This window comes from Podarcis erhardii (genome assembly GCF_964252035.2).
Source record: "Podarcis erhardii genome assembly, chromosome: 13".
NCBI classification, from domain to species: Eukaryota; Metazoa; Chordata; class Lepidosauria; order Squamata; family Lacertidae; genus Podarcis; species Podarcis erhardii.
In genome coordinates this window covers 35,235,206-35,259,698 of record NC_138502.1, presented here as the reverse complement: position 1 = coordinate 35,259,698, position 24,493 = coordinate 35,235,206, and the positions used below count along the sequence as shown (strand labels likewise).

The 24,493-nt window shown below is 45.4% G+C and overlaps 1 protein-coding gene across 2 annotated transcripts in view; it reads left to right on the top strand.

Annotated features, from left to right (window-relative positions):
- HDAC5 (histone deacetylase 5) overlaps window positions 1-24,493 on the top strand; it is a 119,670-nt gene that overhangs the window by 4,232 nt on the left and 90,945 nt on the right. Inside the window, exon 2 of one of the 2 annotated variants that reach the window (XM_081837644.1) lies at window positions 7,029-7,248. The exons of the other annotated variant lie outside the window; for it this stretch is intronic. Coding sequence (XP_081693770.1) covers window positions 7,227-7,248 — 22 coding nt within the window. The 5' untranslated portion in view covers window positions 7,029-7,226. The remainder of the gene's footprint in view (window positions 1-7,028; window positions 7,249-24,493) is intronic. 2 annotated transcript variants of the gene reach the window in all.

Here is a 24,493-nt window from a genome sequence, read left to right as displayed (position 1 = left end):
AGGCTGTGCCCTGGCCAAAGGCCTGGTGGAACAGCTCTGTCTTGCAGGCCCTGCGGAAAGATGTCAAGTCCCGTAGGGCCCTAGTCTCTTGTGACAGAGCGTTCCACCAGATCGGAGCCACAGCCGAAAAAGCCCTGGCTCTAGTTGAGGCCAGCCTAACCTCTCTGTAGCCCGGGACCTCCAAGATGTTTTTGTTTGAAGACCGTAAGGTCCTCTGTGGGACATACCAGGAGAAGCGGTCCCATAGGTACGAGGGTCCTAGGCCGTATAGGCTTTAAAGGTTAAAACATTCTGTTTTGGCAGCTGTAACCTCAGCTTAAGGAGCCGTTTGGCACCTAGCTTATATATTGTGAGTTTCTAACACTGCTCCTGCATGGTCCATCTCTGAGCTATGGGCATTTCCCAAATTATCTGCTTTGCCAGGGTCTCCCTCCTCCATTTCTTTTATTCTGATACTTGGGTGAAGAGTGAGGTAAATACTTTGGTATAACTCGTACCACACTTCTAACTGTAAATAAATGTTAAATCCATCCAGTTTTGCCATCCAAGCTGGTGAGGCTTTTTCGATCTACTTGCTGCCTAGACTCAAACTTCTTAGTTCTTAGTTCACTCAGTGCATTGTTCAAGAACCCCTGTACTCCAAGGCCCAGAGAAAATGCTTGGAGCAAAAGCCGTTTGAAGAAAGGTGAGGGGAATGCACAAGGATTCAGAAAAGCTGAAAATAAAAGACCTCACTCAATTCTTCCTGCCCCAAGACTGAAGGCTCACTTCAACAAGGACAGTAACGCAGGCTGCATTCAAGATGGCCCACCCTCAAAAGGGGCACCTTCCTTGGAGAAAGAAAATGGTAACAATATCTTAAGAGAAGCGTTGGCAGCAGAGCAAGAAGCCATAAAGGAGCTGATTAAAAATAATTGGAAAGAACCAATGCCTCCAATGGAAACTAAACTGATGGAACGTAAAATGAGGTTTGACTCTTTAACAGAAACGACCACAGTAACGAAAGAATTAAACACAATCTGTGACAAAAAGATCAAACAATTACAAATATAGATGTAGATATAGATATACATAACAAGCTTGAAAAGACAGAAAATCGAAATAGAATTAATTTTGCACCTGGCTATTGGCCACTTGTGACCAAGTGAAGATGCCAGAGTGCCAGGATAACGCCTGACGTCTCCACCATCTCTGGAGGTGTGCATGCCTGGGGATCATTGGATCTGTTTTTGCACACTTAACAACACGTCCTTTAGAATTATATCAGTTATATTAGTGCTCACTGAAAGGACAGATCGTGAAGCTAAGACTCCAATACTTTGGCCACCTCATGAGAAGAGAAGACTCCCTGGAAAAGACCCTGATGTTGGGAAAGAGTGAGGGCACAAGGAGAAGGGGACGGCAGAGGACGAGATGGTTGGACAGTGTTCTCGAAGCTACCAACATGAGTTTGACCAAACTGCGGGAGGCAGTGGAAGACAGGAGTGCCTGGCGTACTCTGGTCCATGGGGTCACGAAGCGTCAGACACGACTAAACCACTAAACAACAACAACATTTTATCTGCACAATCAGAATGAATTTCAGGAACCAAGAAAGTCGTATTGAAAAATATGACATTTGAGCCGTCTAGTGCCAAAATGGCAACTAGACATTCCGTTTTGGCGACTGTAACCCTGGTTTAAGGAGTCATTTGGCACCTAGCTTATATATCTTGAGTTTCTAACACTGCTGTAATCAAGTGGTGTAGAAATATTTTTAAATATACAGATAAATGGAGTCATGAAAGGATTAGGTTTGTGTCTTTGACATTGGGCTGAACTTTCAGAGACGCTTGACAGTGGCAAGGATCTTGTTGCTTTCTTAGGACCACCAAAGCCAAGTGCCACCATAAGGGTGATCTCCTGCCTTTTTCCTGCCTTGCCCTTGCCTGTTCAATAGATGTTGTGGTCACTGGCGAGCATTTGTGGCCCATGTTGCTTGGTGTGTGTTCTGCCAAGCACGTATTGGCAGATCAGACCAATAGCATTGCTTCTGAAGCTGGTTACTGCAACACAATTAAATACAGAGCAATAGTAACCAGGAATACCCTCACCAAGGAAACCTGGCACCATCTCAGTGCTTTCTGCTTATAGTTTAAAAAGTTCCCAACAACCTGCCAGCCCTGATTGAATAGGAATCATAGGATGCAATTTCTGCTACTCCCAGCAGAGAGAAAGCTCAGATCAGATTCCGAGCCCTTGGTCCCAACTTCATTCAGATAAGTGAATAGACAACTGAGGCATAAATCTCCACTGCTCTCACCAGGACGAGCATGGGTCAGAGCTGAATTGTGAAACTCTTAATTCCCTATGGCAGAAGAAACAACTGCTGTATTCTCTTCGGCTAAATTAATGTCATTAGGCTGCTGCTAAAGAGGACCTCAGGGATGAGCTACATGTTCCATTTTTAATGGTAGCCTGGCAGTTCTTTTTTTCCCAATGAAAAGTTTTGTGGAGCAAAGGGAGCTTATATCAAGCCAGGCTATTTTCCCATGTAGCTCAGTATTGTCTAGTGCAGGGTTTCCCAAACTTGGGTCGCCAGCTGTTTTGGGACTACAACTCTCATCATTCCTAGATAGCAGGACCTGTGGTCAGGGATGATGGGAATTGTAGTCCAAAAACAGTTGGAGACCCAAGTTTGGAAAACACTGGTCTTCTCACACTTGCTCTCCAGGATCTTGGGCACTTGCTACTTGGAGATGACAGGGATTGAACCTGTGGACCTTCTGCATTCAAGCCAGGTGCTCTCTGAGTAGTTGTCCCTCCCTGATTTGGGAAGGGCCGATTGAGAAGACCATGAAACATTTGAGGGAGGGAGAGACTCGCCTTCTTCCTCGCCTATCCTTTCCCTCACTGAATAGACCCTTCCTCCTGCTTCTCTGCTCTCAGGGCCAAACCATTCAGCACATGGAAGATCTCTCATGTCACATCTGATTTGGCCCTCAATCACTCTCTCCTAAAGTGGTTTTTCATTAAAGGAAAACAGAAAGACCACCTGTCTTCTGTTGCGTGCATTTGTGTTATAGAGAGGGAAACGGCACTCAAGAGTGGGGAGAGTTATCCACCTCTCACCCCTTTACTTCTCCACTGTTTAGCCCAGAAGGTGCGGATCCTGCCAAATTTGTAGTAATGGCTTAACATAATATTCTGTTGGAAATGTATGAGGTTTGCTTGGGTGTAGAGGCTTCAGGGATGTGAAGAGCTGCTTCCCCATACTGCAATATTTCTTAAATCCTTTTTGTTTACAAAGTGCCCTTGGTTGCATTTTCACACATGCAAGGTTTATTAGAACTCGGGGTCACTTTGGATTTCCAGTATAATTTGATCTTGGCATGATGTGGAATTTCCCCAACTTCCAAGCCCAAGAGGGAATCCATTAGACACCCATCACTGTGAGAAACCAACGTTGCCTTTTGCAGGCTCTGGTCACCTCTCAAAAAGGACGTTGTAGAGCTGGAGAAGTTTAGAAAAAGAAAACCAAATGATCATGGGATGGAGTGACTCCCTTTAAGAGGAAAGATTGCAGTGTTTGGGACTTTATAGTTTCGTGAGAAGGCAAGGAAGAGGTGACATCAGATTATGCATGTCAAGGAGAAAAGTTTTTCTTGTTCTCTTACATCACTAAAACTTGTGGAAATCCAGTAAAGCTGAATCTCAGAGGCAGAATTGGTCAACAACTTAAAAGTAAAGGGACCCCTGATCATTAGGTCCAGTTGTGGCTGACTCTGGAGTTGCGGCACTCATCTCGCTTTATTGCCCGAGGGAGCCGGCTTACAGCTTCTGGGTCATGTGGCCAGCATGACTAAGCTGCTTCTGGCGAACCAGAGCAGCGCACGGAAATGCTGTTTACCCTCCTGCCGGAGCGGTACCTATTTATCTACTTGCACTTTGAAGTGCTTTTGAACTGCTAGGTTGCCAGGAGCAGGGACCAAGCAACGGGAGCTCACCCTGTCGTGGGGATTTGAACCGCTGACCTTCTGATTGGCAAGTCCTAGGCTCTGTGGTTTAACCCACAGCGCCACCCGCGTCCCTGGTCAACAACTTGTATAGTTTTAAAAGAGCATTAGACATATTCATAGAGGACAAGGCCACCAGTGATTACTAGCCACAGTGACTACATTCTACCTTCACTGTTCTACCTCCAGTTGCTTGGAATTGCAGGTGGGCAGTGGGCTATTGGACTCATGTCTAGCTTGCAGGCTTCCGCTGGGCAGGGTATTGACCTACCAGATCAACAGTGTGTCCCTCCCTGTTCTGTTTCCATTCCCATATTCATACACACTGCCATCTCCCTCATTCTTAACAAGAAGCCAAAGCCTGCCATTGACTCTCCTGTCTAACATTTTTATTTAGCATTTTTTTGCTGAAGATCTCCATTCTAAGGTGATCAATGCCAGGGCTGCTCAGCTTTGGAGTGAAGTTGTGGGCTCTTATGCTGGAGTGCTTCTCTGTTTTAAAAACTTTCTGTGGACCTGGAAAACAACTAGTAGCATGTTGGAGAGGAAGATAAATTAGAATAACACTCCTTGACATGCTGGTTTTCTGTGCTGAGGAGTACAGTGGTACCTCGGGTTAGATACGCTTCAGGTTACATACGCTTCAGGTTACAGACTCTGGTAACCCAGAAATAGTGCTTCAGGTTAAGAACTTTGCTTCAGGATAAGAACAGAAATCGTGCTCTGGCGGCACGGCAGCAGTAGGAGGCCCCATTAGCTAAAGTGGTGCTTCAGGTTAAGAACAGTTTCAGGTTAAGTATGGACCTCCGGAACAAATTAAGTACTTAACCCAAGGTACACTGTATTTAATCAGGCAAGAGACTTTCTGCGTTCTGAATTAGTGAAGCCCAGAGTTGGACTTTTCATCTCCAAGGGAGAACTGGACTTGGGTCTTCCTCCTCTCTTTCAGGGTCGCTCAAGGTTTAATTCTTAGCCCCTATTTATTTTCTCTAGATGGGTTGTGAAGGCACCAGAAATCAATCTCCTCTCTCAAATAAATTTTAACTATCATCCTTGGAAACCCCTTGGAGGGATCATTAGGAGGATAACTCTCCATTAATTGAAGGAGGTGTGGCAGCTGGCAGAGCAAGGAGTAGGATGACGATTGGGTGGAAAAGACACATATAATTGGAATCCCTCATATGACTGGTAGACTATTCAAATGCACTCACATGGGATCACACCACAGAGATGAAGTTATTATTGCGCAAGGACGCCAAGTATGGGAATATGGGGGTGAGGACATTAAAGCTAGAAAGAAGACTCTTACTGAATTATTTTTCCAAGGAGATTTAGTACATTTATTGTATTTGTTGATATGCCTTTGACGTGAATTTGGCTCTGGTTTGTTTTATATTTTGATATACATGCTATGTTTTGTTACATTAGTTTTCATTCTGATATTTTGCGCCTTCTGTTAGCTACCTTGGGTTTCCCTTGGGAAGGAAAAGCAGGGTATAAGCGATGAAACGAAATGAGACCAGGTGAAATCATCCAGTCATATGGCTTTCACTACCTCCATCATCATGGATGAGGAAACCGACCCTCCAGATGATGCAGGAGAACTCCTGCCATCATCCTTGACAATTGGCCAGGCTGGATGGGGATGATGGGAATTGCAGTTCAGTAATGTCTAGAGCAGGGGTCAGCAAGCTTTTTCAGCAGGGGGCTGGTCCACTGTTCCTCAGACCTTGTGGGAGGCTGGACTATATTTTTGGGGCGGGAAATGAACGAATTCCTGTGCCCCACAAATAACCCAGAGATGCATTTTAAATAAAAGGACACATTCTACTCATGTAAAAACATTGATTCCTGGACCGGATTTAGAAGGCGATTGGGCTGGATCTGGCCTCTGGGCCTTAGTTTGCCCACCCCTGGCCTAGAGCAGCCTTTCTCAACCTGTGGGTGCCCAGATGTTGTTGAACTACAACTCCCATCACCCCTAGCTAGCAAGGCCAGAGCTCAGGGATGATGGGAGTTGTAGTCCAACAACATCTGGGGACCCACAGGTTGAGAATCACTGGTCTAGAGGGCCACAGGTTCTCCATCCTTGACACAGATGTTGATGATAGCAAGCCACATATCCCTGACTTTTTGTCCTTCACCCAGTCCTGCACCTCCGCCTTCCTGATATTTCTTTTTCCTCATGATCTTGCGCTTTACATGTCCATGTGTTTTATTTATGGCAACAAATAGTCTTTACATACTGACTACTGTGTTGACAAACTATTAATCTTCCCTCCCTCTTTTCAGTTACTGTACATCCTCAGTTACTGTACATTTGTCAAGGTGCAAAGTTTTCGGAGTTTGATCTTTAAATTCTCTCCTTTTGGGGGGGGGTGCTGCCCCCATATTCACTCTGTTGCCATTTCACTGACTAACCCTATGCAGCACTGCAGAATCCTTCCCTTGTACCTTGACTTCTGCATCCTCACCCTCTAGCTTTAATTTTGCCAAGCTTCAGACCTGTTGGGCAAGGCAAGGCGACAATAATTATCCACGTTCTGGAAAATGGTTGATGGTAGAGCTGTAAGCTGCAGATGGATTCATTGATTGCCCTAGGGAGTGGCCTCAACTGATTAGTGAGTTCATGACAGAGAGCTTAGGCGTATGCAGAGCAGATAGCCTGGAGATTACAAAGTTCACAAGTGCAGCATGTGATCAAAGTGTTAATGAACTCATGGTCTCTTGGACAATTCAGGTATGATGTTTCCTCATGGTGGTTCCCATGGCAGGTGTAAAAAGAGGGACACTGACTGTGGCATTGGGGGTCCACAGCAGAACAGCTTGGAGTGGGGTAGCGCCAACTTTATTCTCCCAGCGCTTCTCTGCCTAAACACAATGCTGATTGGAACAGAAATTGGCTATGTCATAGTAGGCCGATTCTATAGGCTGCTCATAATGCAAAACGGCTTGGTCTTGGCCAGCCATCTCTTGTTACTTGGCCACCTTCTCTTCTTACTGACGTGTGGTGTTCTTTGCTTTTTGCCCTAGGGTTCCCTAGACGGATTTCCCCATTTGCCACAAGAGATGTCCCAGCAGTGTTGGCAGGACGGCATCTGACCAGCTCCGCCGTCAGCCCCCACCCCCTACGTGAGCGCTCGCCTGTAGGCCTAGCTCAGCTCTCTAAAACAGCTGTTTCCTCCTCTTTCCTGACCTTTCGTCGAGGAGCCACTTACCAACGCAGACAACATGAACTCCAAGAATGAGTCAGGTAGGCAAGGCAAGGGGTTATGGGAGGAGTGGGGCAGTGGTGGTGCTGCTGTTGCCTTCATAGCTTTTTGGGGGGGGATATGGAATTTGCCTGCTGGGATTTTGCAACTGTGCTTAGAGTGAATGTTAAAGACATGGGGTGCCTCCAGTGCCAGTATTTAGGGCTTCTTTGCTGTATGACACCCTCACGTTTGAAATAAATGGAACACTTTGGCCTACTGTACCTTGCTCTTCTGTCAAAAATGCTCCCGCAGCAACTTACAAGAAGAGGAGAGAAAGCAAACTCAGGCACCAAATTCTTGATGGTGCAAGGTTTGAAATGAGGTGGAAACAGACTTCCCACAATTCAGACATGGATGTTGACCCTGGCTGCTGAGAAATCATCTGGTGACCCAACATTCCTGGAAATGGGAGAAAACCTCAGCCGTATGTGCTACTTTGTCCCGCATAACTCCTGAGAACTATACAAACTCCCTATCTGCATATCTTGGTTCTGTTTCTTAAGAAGGGCTTCTGCACCCGTCTTTTTATGCTTTTTATGTATTCAGCAGCAGCATGCTTCGCTGACATTGTGCTGTCTGCCTTTCCACTGCAGTGAGGAGTAGCTACTGCAGTTCCTCTCTGCTTAGTCCCCAGGCTCTGAATAGTGGTTGTCCAATAATCCTGCACAATAAGCAGGGGTGGGTGCAATGATATGGAAGGCAGAAAGGCTACTCTGTTCAACTATTTCTGCTCTGAAGGACAGAAAGTTAGGCTTGCAGAGTTCTATCTGGTTGTGGCAGCCCACTGGGGCAGCTGCCATTTTGCCTCTGCGAACTTCATTCTTAGCATAAGAGAGAGCCAGTGTGGTGTAGTGGTTAAGAGCGGTAGTCTTGTAATCTGGGGAACCGGGTTCGCGTCTCTGCTCCTCCACATGCAGCTGCTGGGTGACCTTGGGCCAGTCACACTTCTCTAAAGTCTCTCAGCCCCACTCACCTCACAGAGTGTTTGTTGTGGGGGAGGAAGGGAAAGGAGAATGTTAGCCGCTTTGAGACTCCTTCGGGTAGTGATAAAGCGGGATATCAAATCCAAACTCTTCTTCAAATCCAAACTCTTCTAAGGCAACAGCCAAATCTGGTGGGTGTCCTGTTCTTGCAAAATATGTTGTGCAACCGATATTCTACTTGGTGACTAGCTTGTGCGTCTCTTCTAGGAGTAATTGTAACAGCAATCCCTTGCTGGTCAAGTGTGTATCAAACAGCAATAGGGGCATAACTGGTCATAAACTACTGGGAAGCTGCTTGTGCGAATGCTCCTTCAGTGATTCTAGATGGCGGTGGAATGTTGGGAAGAGAGAATGTTGGAGAAAGAATGCTATGAACTGACTAAAATCTTGTCTTGTCCCAGAGGAAACACTACTACAGTGGTACCTTGGTTCTCAAACTTAATCCGTTCCGGAAGTCCATTCCAAAACCAAAGCGTTCCAAAACCAAGGCACACTTTCCCATAGAAAGTAATGCAAAATGGATTAATCCGTTCCAGACTTTAAAAAATAACCCCTAAAACAGTAATTTAACATGAGTTTTACTATCTAATGAGACCATTGATCCATAAAATGAAAACAAGAATCAATGTACTGTACTATAAAATAAATAAGACAGTACTGTAGATGATAAAAGTTGAAATTATTCTTTTTTCTTACCTGCACTCATTGTTTGGATGGGGGGCTTTTATCCATTTTATCCATTTCCGCAGTCACACAGTCAATCAGTATCTGAACTGGGTTCCACATGGTCATAAAAACAAATGAACCGAAAAACCATCAAAAACAAAAACGCAAAATAAATAGCAAAAACAAAAGCGCCAAACTTATCCGTTCTGGAAGTCCGTTTGTCTTCCGAAATATTAAAAAACCAAGGTGCAGCTTCTGACTGGTGCAGGCACCCCAGAAACAATAGCCACATTGGATGTTTGGCTTCCGAAAAACGTTCGAAAACCAGGACACTTGCTTCCGGGTTTTCGGTGTTTGGGAACCAAGGCATTTGAGAACCAAGGTACCACTGTACAACGTATAATGCATGCATTATCTATGTATCTGGAGCAGCCCCTGCCAGCGGACACTTGCATAACGTTATAGTAACAAATTTAAACCTGTGATGCCATGCACATCATGATATAATGCAGTACACATACATGCACATAGTTGTCCTCGCCTCTCAGCTCCTTGCAGAGATGAGCAAAAGTGCCCCTTTCCCTGGGAGCTTCTGTTATTAGAAACACTGATATTTTGCCTTTCTGCTAAAAACATAGCGCTCAAGGTGACTTACAACATCTGAAAAACAAGTTGAACACCACAACAAAATTGTAAGAGACAGTGCAGCAGCTAAATTAAATCACCAGGCAGCCATACAGAGTTAGCCTCTTTAGGTTCATCTGTTTTGCATTTTGGTGTCTGAACAACAACAACAACAAAAATTAAATAAAATTTCCTAAGTGCACATTAGCCGGTTGACTCTGAACTGCTTGCAACTAGCCATGAAGGAGCATTTAGGATTGTGCTGGAAAACTTGCTGAAACTATCTGTGCGCTGTGACAGTGCCGTTGAACTTCCCTGTGCTGAGGATGAATAGAGAAGAGTTTGAAAATGAAACGGCAAGCATCAAAATGCAGCCGTATTTAGAATACTGTATACAGTTCCGGTCTAATTAATTTTGAAAAGGATTTGAGTGGCACATTCATGATTGGCTCATTCATCAAGGTCCTGTAGTCATAATAGCTAAACGGATCCTTCATGTTCAGAGGGATGTGCATGCCTCTGACAAAGTTTCTCTTGGGAGAAAACTGCTCTTGCCTGCTTTGTTCAGCTTCCTACAGACAGCTGACCAGTCATTTACTGGGAACAAAATGGTCTTATCCAACAAGGCAGATCTTAAGCTCTTGAACAACGAGTCCACCCATCATGGAGCAAATGCATTTATAGCCATGATGGAGCAGAGGCATTTATAGCCAGCAGAGAATAGAGCCTAACTGTCTGTCTGGTCTGCCCAGCTTCAGGGACCCATGTAGACAGGCTGCCAGACCCAAATGCAGAAGCAATTTCAACAATCAAGGCAATTGTGAATACGGTAGGAAGTTAGGAGAACTCCCAGTAAAAGGCAAGACATTGGTCAAATTCACAGTATCATTGGACATGTTCATAAGCTAGATTTTCTGGTTTATCATGCTGTTATGAGCAACAAGCAACATGCTTGTGCCCCTGACCAACTGTTCCTGCTTCTCCCCTCCCCTGACACGAATGAGATGAGCAAACCAGGGAGCTTTGGCTTCCCGTTAACTTCTGAACCAAGGATTTTGTTGTTCTGTTGCTTCCCAATAAGCTGCAATCTTCAAAGTAAACTGAAGCCATGGTTTGTTGTTAGCATGCTAGAGAGCAACAAACCATAATTCTTGGTTTGGACATAATGGGTAGCCAAGGCTTCCAAGTTTATCTCACGTGCACCAGGGGAAGAGTGGTCAGTTGGCACACACTACTACACTTGCTTGCTCCTGATAAACTGCACAAAGCCAGGAAGTCTGACTCATCATTATGTGAGAATTGCCTTTGCAGTTACTTTTACAATACAGTGGACGCTCAGGTTGTGAACGTGATCCGTGCAGGATGCATGTTCGCAACCCGCAGCATTTGCGCCTCTGTGCACTCGCGGGTTGCGATTCGGCGCTTCAGTGCATGCGCAAAGTGCGATTTAGCGCTTCTGCACATGAGCGACCACCGAAACCCGGAAGTAACCCGTTCTGGTACTTCCAGGTTTCGGAGGTTCGCAACCCGAAAAAAACGCAACCTGAAGCGTCTGTAACCCGAGGTATGATGGTAGACTAATCCCAGCTGATCTTGTAAATCAAGGGAGAACTGGATCTAGATCAGGGTTTTCCAAACTTGGGTCACAAGCTGGTTTGGGACTACAACTCCCATCATCCCCAGCTAGCAGGACCAGTGTCAGGGATGATGGGAATTGTAGTCCCAAACTAGCTTAAGACCCAAGTTTGGGAAACCCTGATGTAGATGGTGGGCAGAATCCCAAAATCTACCACCCCTGCATGCCAGCTTGGACAGGTGGGCAGGACCTGTAGGTCACCTGATGTAATAATGATGTTGGGTGAATGATACCTGCCAAAGTTTAGAAGAGGTTGCTCTGATGGCTGATCAGCTGATTGGCAGTTAAATCAGCATCCTTTGAATACATGCTTTCAGCGCCCACTGGGAATGTGCCTTCGAAGATGCTTGCTCTGGAGACGAAGAAACACTGTGTTTAAGAACGTTTTTAAACGGAGCATTTTTCCCCTGTAGAGGAAGCAATTTTGGATTTAAAGTGCTGAAAGAAGCCATTTCAATCTAAACTACCTCCTCCAGCCCCCTTGGTTGCACTAGGGGTATTTCATAATAATAATCAGGTTTTTTTCTACAATCATGTGATGTATAAATCTTACAAAATACCATAAATAAGTAATAGTACCTAATATATATACTAAGCAGCAGTGTCAAATTATATGCAATATCATCCCAGGAATGAACTTGATGACACCTGTAAAATACAGAACCTCATAACCTAAGTTATTACTTGCTCATACTGGGTACAATTATAAAACATAATACATACCTAATAACAATAACCTGCTGAAAAATATTTTTTAAAGCAAGTTCCAAACTCACATGGAGGAAACATTTGGGGGGGGGGGAATGACGAAATTTCTGCTAAAAATTGCAATATAAAAACTGGCTTCTTTGGTGCTGTCATTAGTGAGTGTGGTGATAACGGTCTGGATTTGTTAACAACATTCCATTTTATAGTTGGGGAACTTGGACATCCTCAGAGATATAAAGATGTGTTACTGAGCCCTATGGGACCAGGTCTCGGCTGCTCAGCTAGCAGAGAAAAATCCCCAAAATGATAGAACTTCCCTGTCTTGGTCTGATTGGCTGGAGCATTATATAATGCTTTCTGGATCATTTCAGCCCCGGTCACACATATTCTGCTGATGTGTCAAGACTGCTTTCAGCTCAGATTTGCATACTCCCTGCTTATCTTGCTTTTGATTTCCACATTAACACTGCAAGACAATTCCAACACGTGGGATCCATATTATGCAAAAATGCCTATATATATAAAAATCATTTTGTGGAAGAATCCATGCATCCTTTTCATATTAAGGGTCTTCCATTAAACAAATCGCTTTAGTGGCCCTATTATGAGCTTAATATCCAGAGAGGGAGCTGTAACTCAAAAGACTTCCTGGCAGTCTTCTCACAAATGTGAGGAGGTGGGTTGTGGCTCGACTAGTGTGGGGTAGCGGATTAAGACGTTGGACTAGAATCAAGGAGACGCAAACATCACTGGGCAAACGTTGGGCCGGTCCCTGCCTCTCTCATCCTAACCTAGGAGAACAAAACGGGGGAGAGGGGAAGAACAAGATATGTCCCCTGTGCTGCTTAAGAACGTTACAAAAATGAACGAAGTACAACTCCTTTGGCATGACGTGTAGCAGAGGCGCTGCACGCCGACTTTCTCTTTGAATCAGCTTTGTAAAGGCCATATTAAAAAGCTATCAACAAATGCCGGGAGGTGCAAGATGGCAGTCTTGACGGTCTCCATAGCAACGCCACATTTATGTCTACTTCTGGCCTAGCTGAGAGTAAGCCCCTTTCCTGCCTTGTGAAAGCTGCATCAACGGGAATGCCACTTTTTTTGTCGCTGCTGCGGAGCCCTATTATTTATTTTCCTTCTTTCTTTCTTTCTTTCTTTCTTTCTTTCTTTCTTTCTTTCTTTCTTTCTCTTTTTCTCTACCATGTCCCCCTGACGCGCGCTTGCTCTCTTATGTAACAAACAGGGGGGGTTGCTCAGCACTGGTGTTAAAACGGGTTGTCCAGGCCTGTATTTTTCTGCTGTTGAAAAGTGGCTACTAGGAGCAGCCTGAAATTGGAAGTTGCCTGTTTTCATAGTTATAGAACAGTTTTCTGCTGGTGGTGCATGCAGGCTCTGAACCTAATTAACACTAAGGGAGGCTCTCCAACAACAAGTGATAGTAATGCGCCTAATATTTCTGTAGTGCTTCCCCCATGCCTCAGTGCTTAGAATATTTTGCATATATTTATCTTAATAACCCTTGCAATGCTCCTGTAAGGAAGACCAGTGTTATTATCATATATTACACACTGGGGGAAAGGAAGCGAGTGCTGAAAGATAAGAGAAGGTGCTTAGATGAGCTGTGGTTTGAGCTGAGGATTTCCAGCTTAATAGTTTTTGCTCTTAAATCTTAAGGTATATATTGTGTTTTTGGCAGAGTGCCTCTGAGCATGCGCAGAGCACATTCCTTTCTGCTGAGGGGAAGCCATAACACAGTAGCAGAGTTGCATGCTTTGCCTACAGAAATTCAGCTAAGGGAAAAAAAGTGTGTTAGGTAAGCCAGGCTGTTTCTCAAACTCTGTATACTTCTATAACCCAGATGTAGGGATTAAATTAAATCACAGGATAATTTTTGGAACTTGTTTTTAATACTCAGGGCTCAAGCCTCTCTACGTGAGGTTTTACTGAAGTATACCTTTGTGCATGTTCAGAGTGCAGCTGTTTCATTAGAACAATTAGCATCCCTTACAAAGTCAGGGATAGAAGTCTGAGCTTCTAGGTCAAAGGATATATCTTTCAGGCAGTCTTGGAACGTTGGCTGTTCCCTTTTTATGGAGAGTCACCAAACTTTCTCCCCAGTTAGGGGATTATGTGTGATACCGAGCTGAAACTGGCTTTTAAGGGCCAGGACTAACCTCTAAAACACATAAAGCAACAATTGCTATAATGATAAAATGTGCCTCTGCAACCGTGCAAAGTGCCTTTCTCCCACAACTAGCCCTCCCCAGATTGGGAACTAGGGGGCAGTACAGGCTATCCTGGCAGAGGATCTGAATTCTAGGCAGGCTTCAAGTACTGGCACCACTCATTTTGGAAACAATTCCTCCATTTTTCCTTCTGGGATGAGAGAAGTCTTTAGTAATCACTTTTCCCATCTGTCCTTTGAGATCTCCTCAAAGGATGAGCAATGTGGACGTCCAAATTAAATGTCTCTTGTTGACCACAATGCTGGCTGGCCCTCCATACAAAGAGGATGTACTTGTTCCTACCCTGAAAAGCTTATGTGCAGCCTCAAGGCCCAGTCTGAATGAAATTAATTATGCCCATACGGGAAATGTGCTCTGACTGCATCCAAAATCAATTGGGTGAACTTCTTGTGACACAAATAATGCATTGCGACTGTAAAACCGGTCTGTCCACTAATGCTATCTATTTTATTGGAGCGAGAGTTTCCTTTTCAGCCCCACACTTAAGCAATTTATAGCTATAGCAGCAGGGGAGAGGAGGGACCCAAGTTTGGAAACATATTCACTATACCTTTAAAGTACAGCGGTACCTCGGAAGTGGAACAGAATCTGTTCTGGAAGTCCATTCGACTTCCAAAACATTCAGAAACCAAAATGCGGCTTCCGATTGGCTGCAGGAAGCTCCTGTAGCCAATCGGAAGCTGTGGAAGTCACGTTGGACATTCGGTTTCCAAAGAATGTTTGCAAGCCGGAACGCTCACTTCCAGGTTTGCGGCGTTCGGGAGCCAAAACGTTCGACTCGCAAGGCGTTCAGGATCCAACGTACGACTGTAGTATGATACCGCTTTAAGCAGTCCTGGCTTCCCCCAAAGAATCATGGGAACTGTAGTTTGTTAGCTATCCCACCCCCCTCATTCATCTTCACAGCAGTCACCAGCATATTTTAGCAAGACACCCAAAGACAATGGAAGGAGGATAGGAATGTGGCAAAGCATCCACAGAAGGTAACTGAGACACTAGATCAAGGTGGGTGAGATGACTTGGGTAGGGCAGAAAAGAGATGATCATGGGGTGCAAACATCTCAGGAGCCAGGGTGAGTGCAGTCTGTCACCTGCTAAGCCCCACACCCTAGCAGGGGACCTCTGTGAGTCCCATAGGCCTGTAGCATCTCTTCCTGCTCACTGCTTTCCCTCTCCCTCTGGCCTAAAGGAGGTGAGCAGTTGAACAGTGGTGGCTGTGAGGAGCAGCAACTGGTTGGTTGCCCACTCGCTGCCTCTATCAAGTGAGTTGGTGGTCCGGACTGGCCCAATATATTTTGCTGCCTGAGGCAAAGGAAAAAGATGGCGTTGTGCAGCACTTCAGCCCCTGTATATGGGTAAGAACAGAGGAGAAGTAACGATAATATCTCTCAGGAACTGGAACTTGATATTGCTGGTTTTTATTGTAAGCCTCTTAACCTACTGGGCTACTGCACCATGGCAGACTCCTTTGGCCTTAGTATTGTATAGTCTATATGCTATCCCCACACAAGCACAAGGTCTTTTTCTTGCAAAATAGCTATCTGCATGATGCAAATGCTTGTATGTCACTTAAGAACATAAGAAGAGCTATGCAGGATCAGACCAAAGGTCCACCTAGCCCATAGCTGTCAACTTTCCCTTCTTGCAAGGAATCCTATTCGGAATAAGGGAATTTCCCTTAAAAAAAGGGAAACGTTGACAGCTATGACCTAGCCTAGCATTCTGTTTCCTACAATGTCCAACCAGGACATGAAGCAAGTTGTTGTTTAGTCGTTTAGTCGTGTCCGACTCTTCATGACCCCATGGACCAGAGCACGCCAGGCACTTCTGTCTTCCACTGCCTCCCGCAGTTTGGTCAAACTCATGCTGGTAGCTTTGAGAACACTATCCAACCATCTCGTCCTCTGTCGTCCCCTTCTCCTTGTGCCCTCCATCTTTCCCAACATCAGGGTCTTTTCCAGGGAGTCTTTCTTCTCATGAGGTGGCCAAAGTATTGGAGTCTCAGCTTCAGGATCTATCCTTCCAGTGAGCACTCAGGGCTGATTTCCTTAAGAATGGAGAGGTTTGATCTTCTTGCAGTCCATGGGACTCTCAAGAGTCTCCTCCAGCACCATAATTCAAAAGCATCAATTCTTCGGCGATCAGCCTTCTTTATGGTCCAGCTCTCACTTCTGTACATCACTACTGGGAAAACCATAGCTTTCACTATACGGACATTTGTTGGCAAGGTGATTCCTCTGAAGGAAGTAGCCCCCTCCTATTGTTGTTTTGCTTTACAGCAGTTAGGATTCAAATACATATATTGCCTTTGGACTTGGAGCTTACAGCATATAGCAGCATTATGAAAATATTAAGAATAGCTGAAGTGGGGCTTTGGATCTGTTTAATAAAAGCAGAGCTGGAACCTTGTCTCTGTTTCTTCCCATATAGCCTTCCTAACCACTGGTTTAGGGCATCAGGGCTAAGGACTACTGTTCCCTATGTTTCCAAACTCTTTCGGTCAAATTTCTGGGGAGAAAAATAGGCTGAGTAATGTTGCTGCCAGTTGACAGGTGCTTTGTGTTTGCATTTGCTAAGAGAGTTCTTCACTTACAATCTTGTGATTAGTGTTGTTGTGTGATGTTGCTATGGGCTATGCGAGTTGTTGCTTTGCACCGAGGTATAGTTGAGTCACTGGCCTGCTTCGCACATCACATTAAACCATAGTTAAAAATACCGCTGAAATTGTGTGTGTTCTGCTCCTTCCTTACTCTTGCTGGGAAACAAACCATAATACGGCTTGCCATGTTTTCTGATCTTAAGCTCATGATTTGTGGGCCTGGAAGACATGACAAGCTAGACCATTACTTGTTTGTCCGGGGCAGCAGGAGTGGGGAAGGGGCAAAGCACCTGCAACTTCAATTATGGTTTATGTTTTAGATATATTTTATTAAATTTCCAGAAATTTCACATAAACATTCCAATACATAATAGATTTTTGTTTGGTTTTGTTGACTTCCCATCCAATTTTCCATTCGGTTTTTTTCCCCTCCCCCTTGCTGTCTTCCCTCTCTTATATCATGACAATGGTACAATAATCTCTAATATCTTCTGTCGCTCATAGTTCAAATTGCGAATTCATCATAATATTTCTTTAAATAGTCCAAAAAGGACTTCCATTCTTCCATAAAGCAATCATTGTGAAGTTCTCTTATTTTAACTGTTAACTTTTCTGATTCAGCATAGTCCATTAAACCATAATTATTGCCACTAATAATTATGGTTTAATGTGATGTGCAAACTAGGTCATTGTATAAAATTACACTTGGCGTAGATTAAACATTTCTCCCTTTCTCATAGTGCTAGAATTCGTGGTTACAGTAAGCCCACATCTTACGCAGGCAGTACATTCCAGGGATTGTGCCTAAAGCCAAAACTGCGTATAGTCAAAACACGTTGGGTGCAATGGCGGGGTGGGATTGTAAAAGACTCTTTCCCTGGATGCCCGTCCCCTTTCTGCCCCCTTTTTATTTTATTTATTTTGCCATGCTCATAAAGCTGAATGTGCACAAGTTAAATGCATGTAGGTTGCAGTCTTATGTGTAGTTAGTGAAACCGATGGGTAGTAGATTCAGGAGAAAATCTATTTTTATGTAGTGCATCAGGGGTGTTGCTAGGTGCTTTTGAGAAATCTGGGTATAGGCACAGGATTTAGATTTGCATAAATGCATAGAATGTCTCTGGGCAAAGTTAAGAAGTGGGTGGCTGGGGTCTCACCAGCACTTATTATGGCTATTAGCTAATGTAGCTTAAAAAGAGGATTAGACAAATTCACAGGTGATAGATCATCCAGTCAGTAGCTATTTGTCATGATAGTTAAATGGAACCTGTGTGGTCCCGGGAGTATACCACTAAATATCAGCTGTTGGGGAGTAGCATCATAAAAGGGTCGCCATACATTGTTTGTCGGCTTCCTAGAGGTGTCTTGCGGGCCCTTGGGGGGAAGCAGGATGCTGGACAAGGTAGGCCTTGGCCCCGATCCAATTGGCCTCTTCGTGCATTCTTACATAGTGTAGGATGCTGACCTCACTGGTATCCATGTGACTGTCTTGCTGGATTGGGACGCGGGTGGTGCTGTGGTCTAAACCAGTGTTTCCCAACCTTTTTTGGGCAAAGGCACACTTGTTTCATGAAAAAAATCTCGAGGCACACCACCATTAGAAAATGTTTAAAAAATTAACTCTGTGCCTATATTGACTATATATAAAGTAACTCTCTTTAATAGGCATCAAATAAACACAAAGAAAGTATTTTATAATTACTTTATTATGAAATAGTAAGTACCGTATTTTTCGTCCCATAGGACGCTCCGTCCCATAGGACGCACCTACTTTTTTTGGTGGGGGAAATAAAGGGAAATTTTTTCCCCTTTATTTCCCCCCCCCAAAACCAGGTCGGGGAACAGTGGGATGGCGGTGCTGCGCCTCCCCGCTGTCCCCCGAGCTTGTGGGGCTGGCCCATGTCTGCCTGGCGCGAGGGGTGCTCTGCTTCAGGGCGCCCCGCGCGTCAGGCGGCAGGCTACAGTCCGCAGCATGGGGAACCCTCTGTTTCAGGGCGCCCCACGCGCCCCCCGGGTGCGCAAGGCTTGCCAACACGAGCACAGAGCACGGGGCGTCCTCCGAAGGGCGCCCCGTGCTCCGCGCTGCCAGCTGCCGCCCGCAAGCCTTGCGCTCCCGGGGGGAGATCCCCCGGGTGCGCAAGGCTGGCCAACACCAGCGCGGAGCACGGAATGGCCTCCGAAGGGCGCCCCGTGCTCCGCGCTGCCAGCTGCCGCCCGCAAGCCTTGCGCTCTCGGGGGGAGATCCCCCGGGTGCGCAAGGCTGGCCAACACCAGCGCGGAGCACGGAATGGCCTCCGAAGGGCGCCCCGTGCTCCGCGCTGCCAGCTGCCGCCCGCAAGCCTTGCGCTCCTGGGGGGAGATCCCCCGGGTGCGCAAGGCTGGCCAACACCAGCGCGGAGCACGGGGCGGCCTCCGAAGGGCGCCCCGTGCTCCGTGCTGCCGGCTTCCGCCCGCAAGCCTTGCGCTCTCGGGGGGAGATCCCCCGGGTGCGCAAGGCTGGCCAACACCAGCGCGGAGCACGGGGTGGCCGGCCGAAGCGAGCGGCGATGGGATGTGGGAGGGAGCTCGCTCGCCACCCCGCGTGTGCTCGCCGCTGCCGCCCCGCCTCTCGCCGCCCGACTCGCCCGCCTCCCTCCCACGGCACACCAGGCAACGTCTCGCGGCACACTAGTGTGCCGCGGAACACCGGTTGGGAAACACTGGTCTAAACCACTGAGCCTCTTGGGCTTGCTGATTGGAAGGTCGGTGGTTCGAATCCCCGCGATGGGGTGAACTCCCGTTGCTCTGTCCCAGCTCCTGCCAACCTAGCACTTCGAAAGCACACCAGTGCAAGTAGATAAATAGGTACTGCTGTGGCGGGAAGGTAAACGGCATTTCCGTGTGCTCTGGTTTCCGTCATGGTGTTCCATTGTGCCAGAAGCAGTTTAGTCATGATGGCCACATGACCTGGAAAGCTGTCTGTGGACAAACGCCAGCTCCCTCGGCCTGAAAGTGAGATGAGCGACGCAACCCCATAGTCAACTTTGACTGGACTTAACCGTCCAGGGGTCCATTACCTTTTACATTACCTTGCTGGATCCTAGGATCAGGCTGTAAAATTCTGTGGAACGGGTGACACATTAAGGCAAGGGTAGGCAACCTAAGGCCCATGGGCCGGATGCGGCCCAATTGCCTTCTCAATCCGGCCCGCGGACAGTTCAGGAATCAGCGTGTTTTTACATGAGTAGAATGTGTGCTTTTATTTAAAATGCATCTCTGGGTTATTTGTGGGGCATAGCAATTCGTTCATTTCTCCCCCCAAAAATATAGTCCGGCCCCCCACATGGTCTGAAAGACGGTGGACCGGCCCCCTGCTGAAAAAGGTTGCTGACCCCTGCATTAAGGTGATTAAGGGTTAGATTATTTAGGCAAGGTTCATCTTTGGGTATTAATCAGTTCTAGATTTCATCTTAGATAGCCAGGCTCAGCTTTGGGTTTTAATCAATGCTAGGTAATGTTACAGGCTTGCCACCACTAGAGCTTGGCAAAATGGATAAACAACTGTATGTCACCAAATACCTTGCAGCTGTTCAGAAAAATTAAGTAGGCAAAATTTCCTTGTTCTCCAAAGAACGTAAAAGCCACACTGTTCTATAGTTTACAGCGGAAAAGGAGCTCCTAACCACAAACCTCTGGATCTGAAATGTCTGTAGCATTTACTTTTCCATCCGCTGCAATCATTTTTCCTTGTTAGAGTAAATCTTTTGAGGTTTATTTTTTTTTGGGGGGGGGAGTTGTTATTGAGTAAATCCTATGTTAGAATCACCGTTATCATGTCCCCATGTAATGGACAGGAGTTTTGACTGTGGTAGACATATTTTTGTGTGTCTCTCCTTTGGAAAAAAGAGAGAGAAGAAATGCTTACGCTTCTAAAAACTTCTTTAAACATAAAACTTTACAAAAACATGTTTTGCTGTTTGATAGCAATATATTTTATCTACACTCCTGAAACAGCACACTGCAAATGTAACAGATGTATTAGCTTGAAGGAAAAATGCCTCATCCTTGAGTTACATAGACAAAATATTGCGGGCGTACGGTTGAGGAGGTGTTATTCCCTCATAACAAAAGCCTTCCTCTGTGGGGGAAGATATCTGGATCCGAGCAACAACAGAACATTTGCCCCATGAAAATATATTCTCCTGAAAGGTCATTTCAAAGTTTTTCAGGGCTTGGGGGCGGTGATATCACTGTTTGCAGCCTCAGTAGCTGCCTTTTCAAACATCATTTTCCTTTTGCACAATTACATGGTAGTAAAGCAAAAAATTGTATGTTTGTCCATCTGCTTTTGGCTAGGCAGGGGTGGTTTAAGACAGGAAGCGCCGTGGTGTGTTGACTGCCCCTCCTGAGGTAAAAATCAAGGCCTCAAGGTGAGGAGGGCAGCCATGTGGAATATCGCCTTTCCTTGTATAGTGACCCTCTCCCTTGACGTGAACCAAAGGCCAAGCATGCAAAGAGGGGTGTGGGGACGAAAGGGCTCCTGTCTTCTCTTGTCCCATCATGCCTATATAAATAGCTTATTTGACGTCAAGTCCAAAATAAAGTCCAAAAGCACATGAGGGAGGGGGTAGAGGGAGGGGGTAGAGTGGTCTCAGAGAGCTATAAATAACGCAGGGCTATTTTAAAAGCCTAGGTTTTAAATTAACATGCTGGTAAATACAGGCCTTGCTCTTGACCTGCCTCGAAATATCCAAACGGCTGCAGTGATACGCAGTCTGTGACCTATTGCTATAGCATGTGGGGAATATGAAGAGCCAGCTTGAGTTTATAGGACCAGTCCCCTTATATCTGAGTGGGCCGTGGCTTTTCAGTGATTCAGCCACAAGCCTTTCTCAACTCCACCTGGCAATGCCATGGACTGACATTCTGTTTTTCCATGTGCATCTTGTTATCTTGGGTGGGTTGGATGCAGAGATATATATATATATATATACACACCTGGGAACTGAAAGAGCGTTGGATTTTGACTCCTCCACTGCCCCGAATTAATTGCGAGGCCTTTCTCCATCTTTTGTTTCCTGTCTGTGAAAACAGGATTAGCAGTGATCTATCTCTCAGGGTTGCGAGCATGATTTAACAACCCGTTATCTTATGCAATAAGGATATTGCGCAAGTAAGATTGCTAACCTCCTCCCTCTGGACAATCCTCCTGCTCTGACTTCAGTACAGAGTCATCTAAGATCTTGCTGTTGATAGCAAAGGATTTCGGTAGGCCTGCAGCCTGAGGTTTTGTGATGAAGGGTCCTAAAGAGGAGGAGGATAACTGTATAGCTATATACGGTATCTGAAGTTATTAATTTGTATTGGTTCGTGACAGAACACTGCCTGCCTGCTTTTGATTATATCTTCATAACTAAGAGGGCTGAAGACTTGAATACGCTTTAAAAATTAAAGGTAAACATGCATGAACAGCTTCGAGTATATTTGTGTTTCCTTATCCCTCACAGTTAACATTAAGGGGGCATGCCTCCTGTAGGCAGGGTGCTACCACAGTAAATGTTCATAGTGAATAGCCACTGAGCGCAACTGTTGAGGCTTGAGGGATATAATGGTATGGAAGAAACTGAGCAGGCATTGCTGAATCTCTTATGGGTCAGAAGTCAGATATGTTGGTGTTTCTTTAAAAAGGGGTGTGACATGGGGAAGGACTCAGAAGATCATTTCTGCAGTTGTCCTACACTTGGAGGCTGGGGTGCTCCAAGCACCTCAGAAATGCTATGTGATTGGCAGGTTAATGATCTGCATGCTCACCAGGATGGAGAAGGAAACTGATCATGGCAGGCAAAAGAAAAAGTGTTGACTAGGAGGTCACTGCTTTGTTTTGTTTAAAAATACAAGTACGGTACATGTACATAGGAAAACTGTGGGTTCTCGAATCCTTCCCTTTCACCCCTTCAGTTCTATGATTCTCACACAATAAGGACTGCCTCTTCGAAGATGGTGCCTGTAACATACTAAGGTACTTTGTCAGAAGATTGACTCCATAACCTAGTCAACACATTGCAGTGAACCATGGTTTACCATGAGCATGGAGCACCTAGTTTGCCACTCACCCAGTTTGCCACTCACCCGCGATCATGGTTTGTTTTTCTCCAAACAAACCATGATGGGTGAGCCAAGAACAAACCTTAATCTTCACATCATAATGTGTTTGGAGTAAAAGCAACCAAAACAAAGGAGAATACTCCACAAGAGCATAAGAAACAATATATGTTTGTTTTGCATGCAGTCTTGTTTTGTCTGCTTCTAAATAATTTTCGATACCATTTTTGTTGTTTTGGGGTTTCTGTGTTTTTGTCTCAAGAAAAACAAGCCACAGTATGGGTATAATGCTAAGTCAGGGATCTTGGCTTGCTGATATCAGAGGAGTACAGTAAGCTGTGACATGCAAACACAGCTCGTGTTGTCCACATGCATTGACTGGCCATGGCTCTCCAGGGTTGCTGGCAGGGCTCTTTTCAAACTCTGCCTGGATATGCCAGGGTTGAACCTGAAAACTTCTCCACGCAAAGTATATGCCCTGCAACTAAGCTATTCCCCCACTCCCACCCCCAAGCTTACCATGTATGCATGCCTGGGAATAAGCGCCACTGAACGTAATGGGGACTTACGTTCTGAGTTAAATGTGTAGGATTGCACCGTAAGGCAAGGGTCAGCAAACTTTTTCAGCAGGGGGCTGGTCCACTGTCCCTCAGACCTTGTGGGGTGGGGTGGCGGACTGTATTTTGAAAAAAAATAAAAATGAACAAATTCCTATGCCCCACAAATAACCCAGAGATGCATTTTAAACAAAAGCACACATTCTACTCATGTAAAAACACCAGGCAGGCCCCACAAATAACCCAGAGATGCGTTTTAAATAAAATGACGCATTCTACTCATGTAAAAACATGCTGATTCCTGGACCAGATTTAGAAGGCAATTGGGCAAGATCTGGCCCCTGGGCCTTAGTTTGCCTACCCATGCTGTAAGAGGCATGAACTTGCATAGGGCTTGTGTTTATAAGAGCTGGTGGAAGGGATCAAAAACCTTTTGAAAATCAGAATGCCCTTTGGACACCACACTGGTTATGATGCAGCACACCAGTCTACTGTTTGTTATTTACTGGGAGGGACAAGGATGGCCCAGTACAGCATTGGTTAACTCATTCAAGATACGCCATGTAATAAAAAGGCATGCGTTACTAATTCAAGTGACAACAATTTATACCCCACTTGATAGTCTTACCTTCTGTCTGTCTGTCTCTTTCTCTGTGGATTTTGTTTGCTTTTATAATCAGGCTCCCAACTGTTGAATATAAGCAGTGCAATGCTTTGTGAAATCTCAGGAAGCAGAGATTTTGGAGTTTGCGAATTTCCAGTGGCCAGGAAGTTGCAGCTTCAGTGCAAATGCCGATATACAGTGGTACCTTGGGTTAAGAATTTAATTTGTTCTGGAGGGCCGTTCTTAACCTGAAACTGTTCTCAACCTGAGGTACCACTTTAGCTAATGGGGCCTCCCGCTGCCACCGTGTGATTTCTGTTCTCATCCTGAAGCAAAGTTCTTAACCTGAGGTACTATTTCTGGGTTAGCATAGTTCATAACCTGAAGCGCCTGTAACCTGAAGCGCCTGTAACCTGAGGTACCACTGTACATAAGTTGTCCATAACTGTACACATGACTTATTTGGACATTTTAGTTACTGTGATGTTTTTCTTTGTTTTGTTTTGTTTTGAACTGTACACACATCATTAATATCTCTTA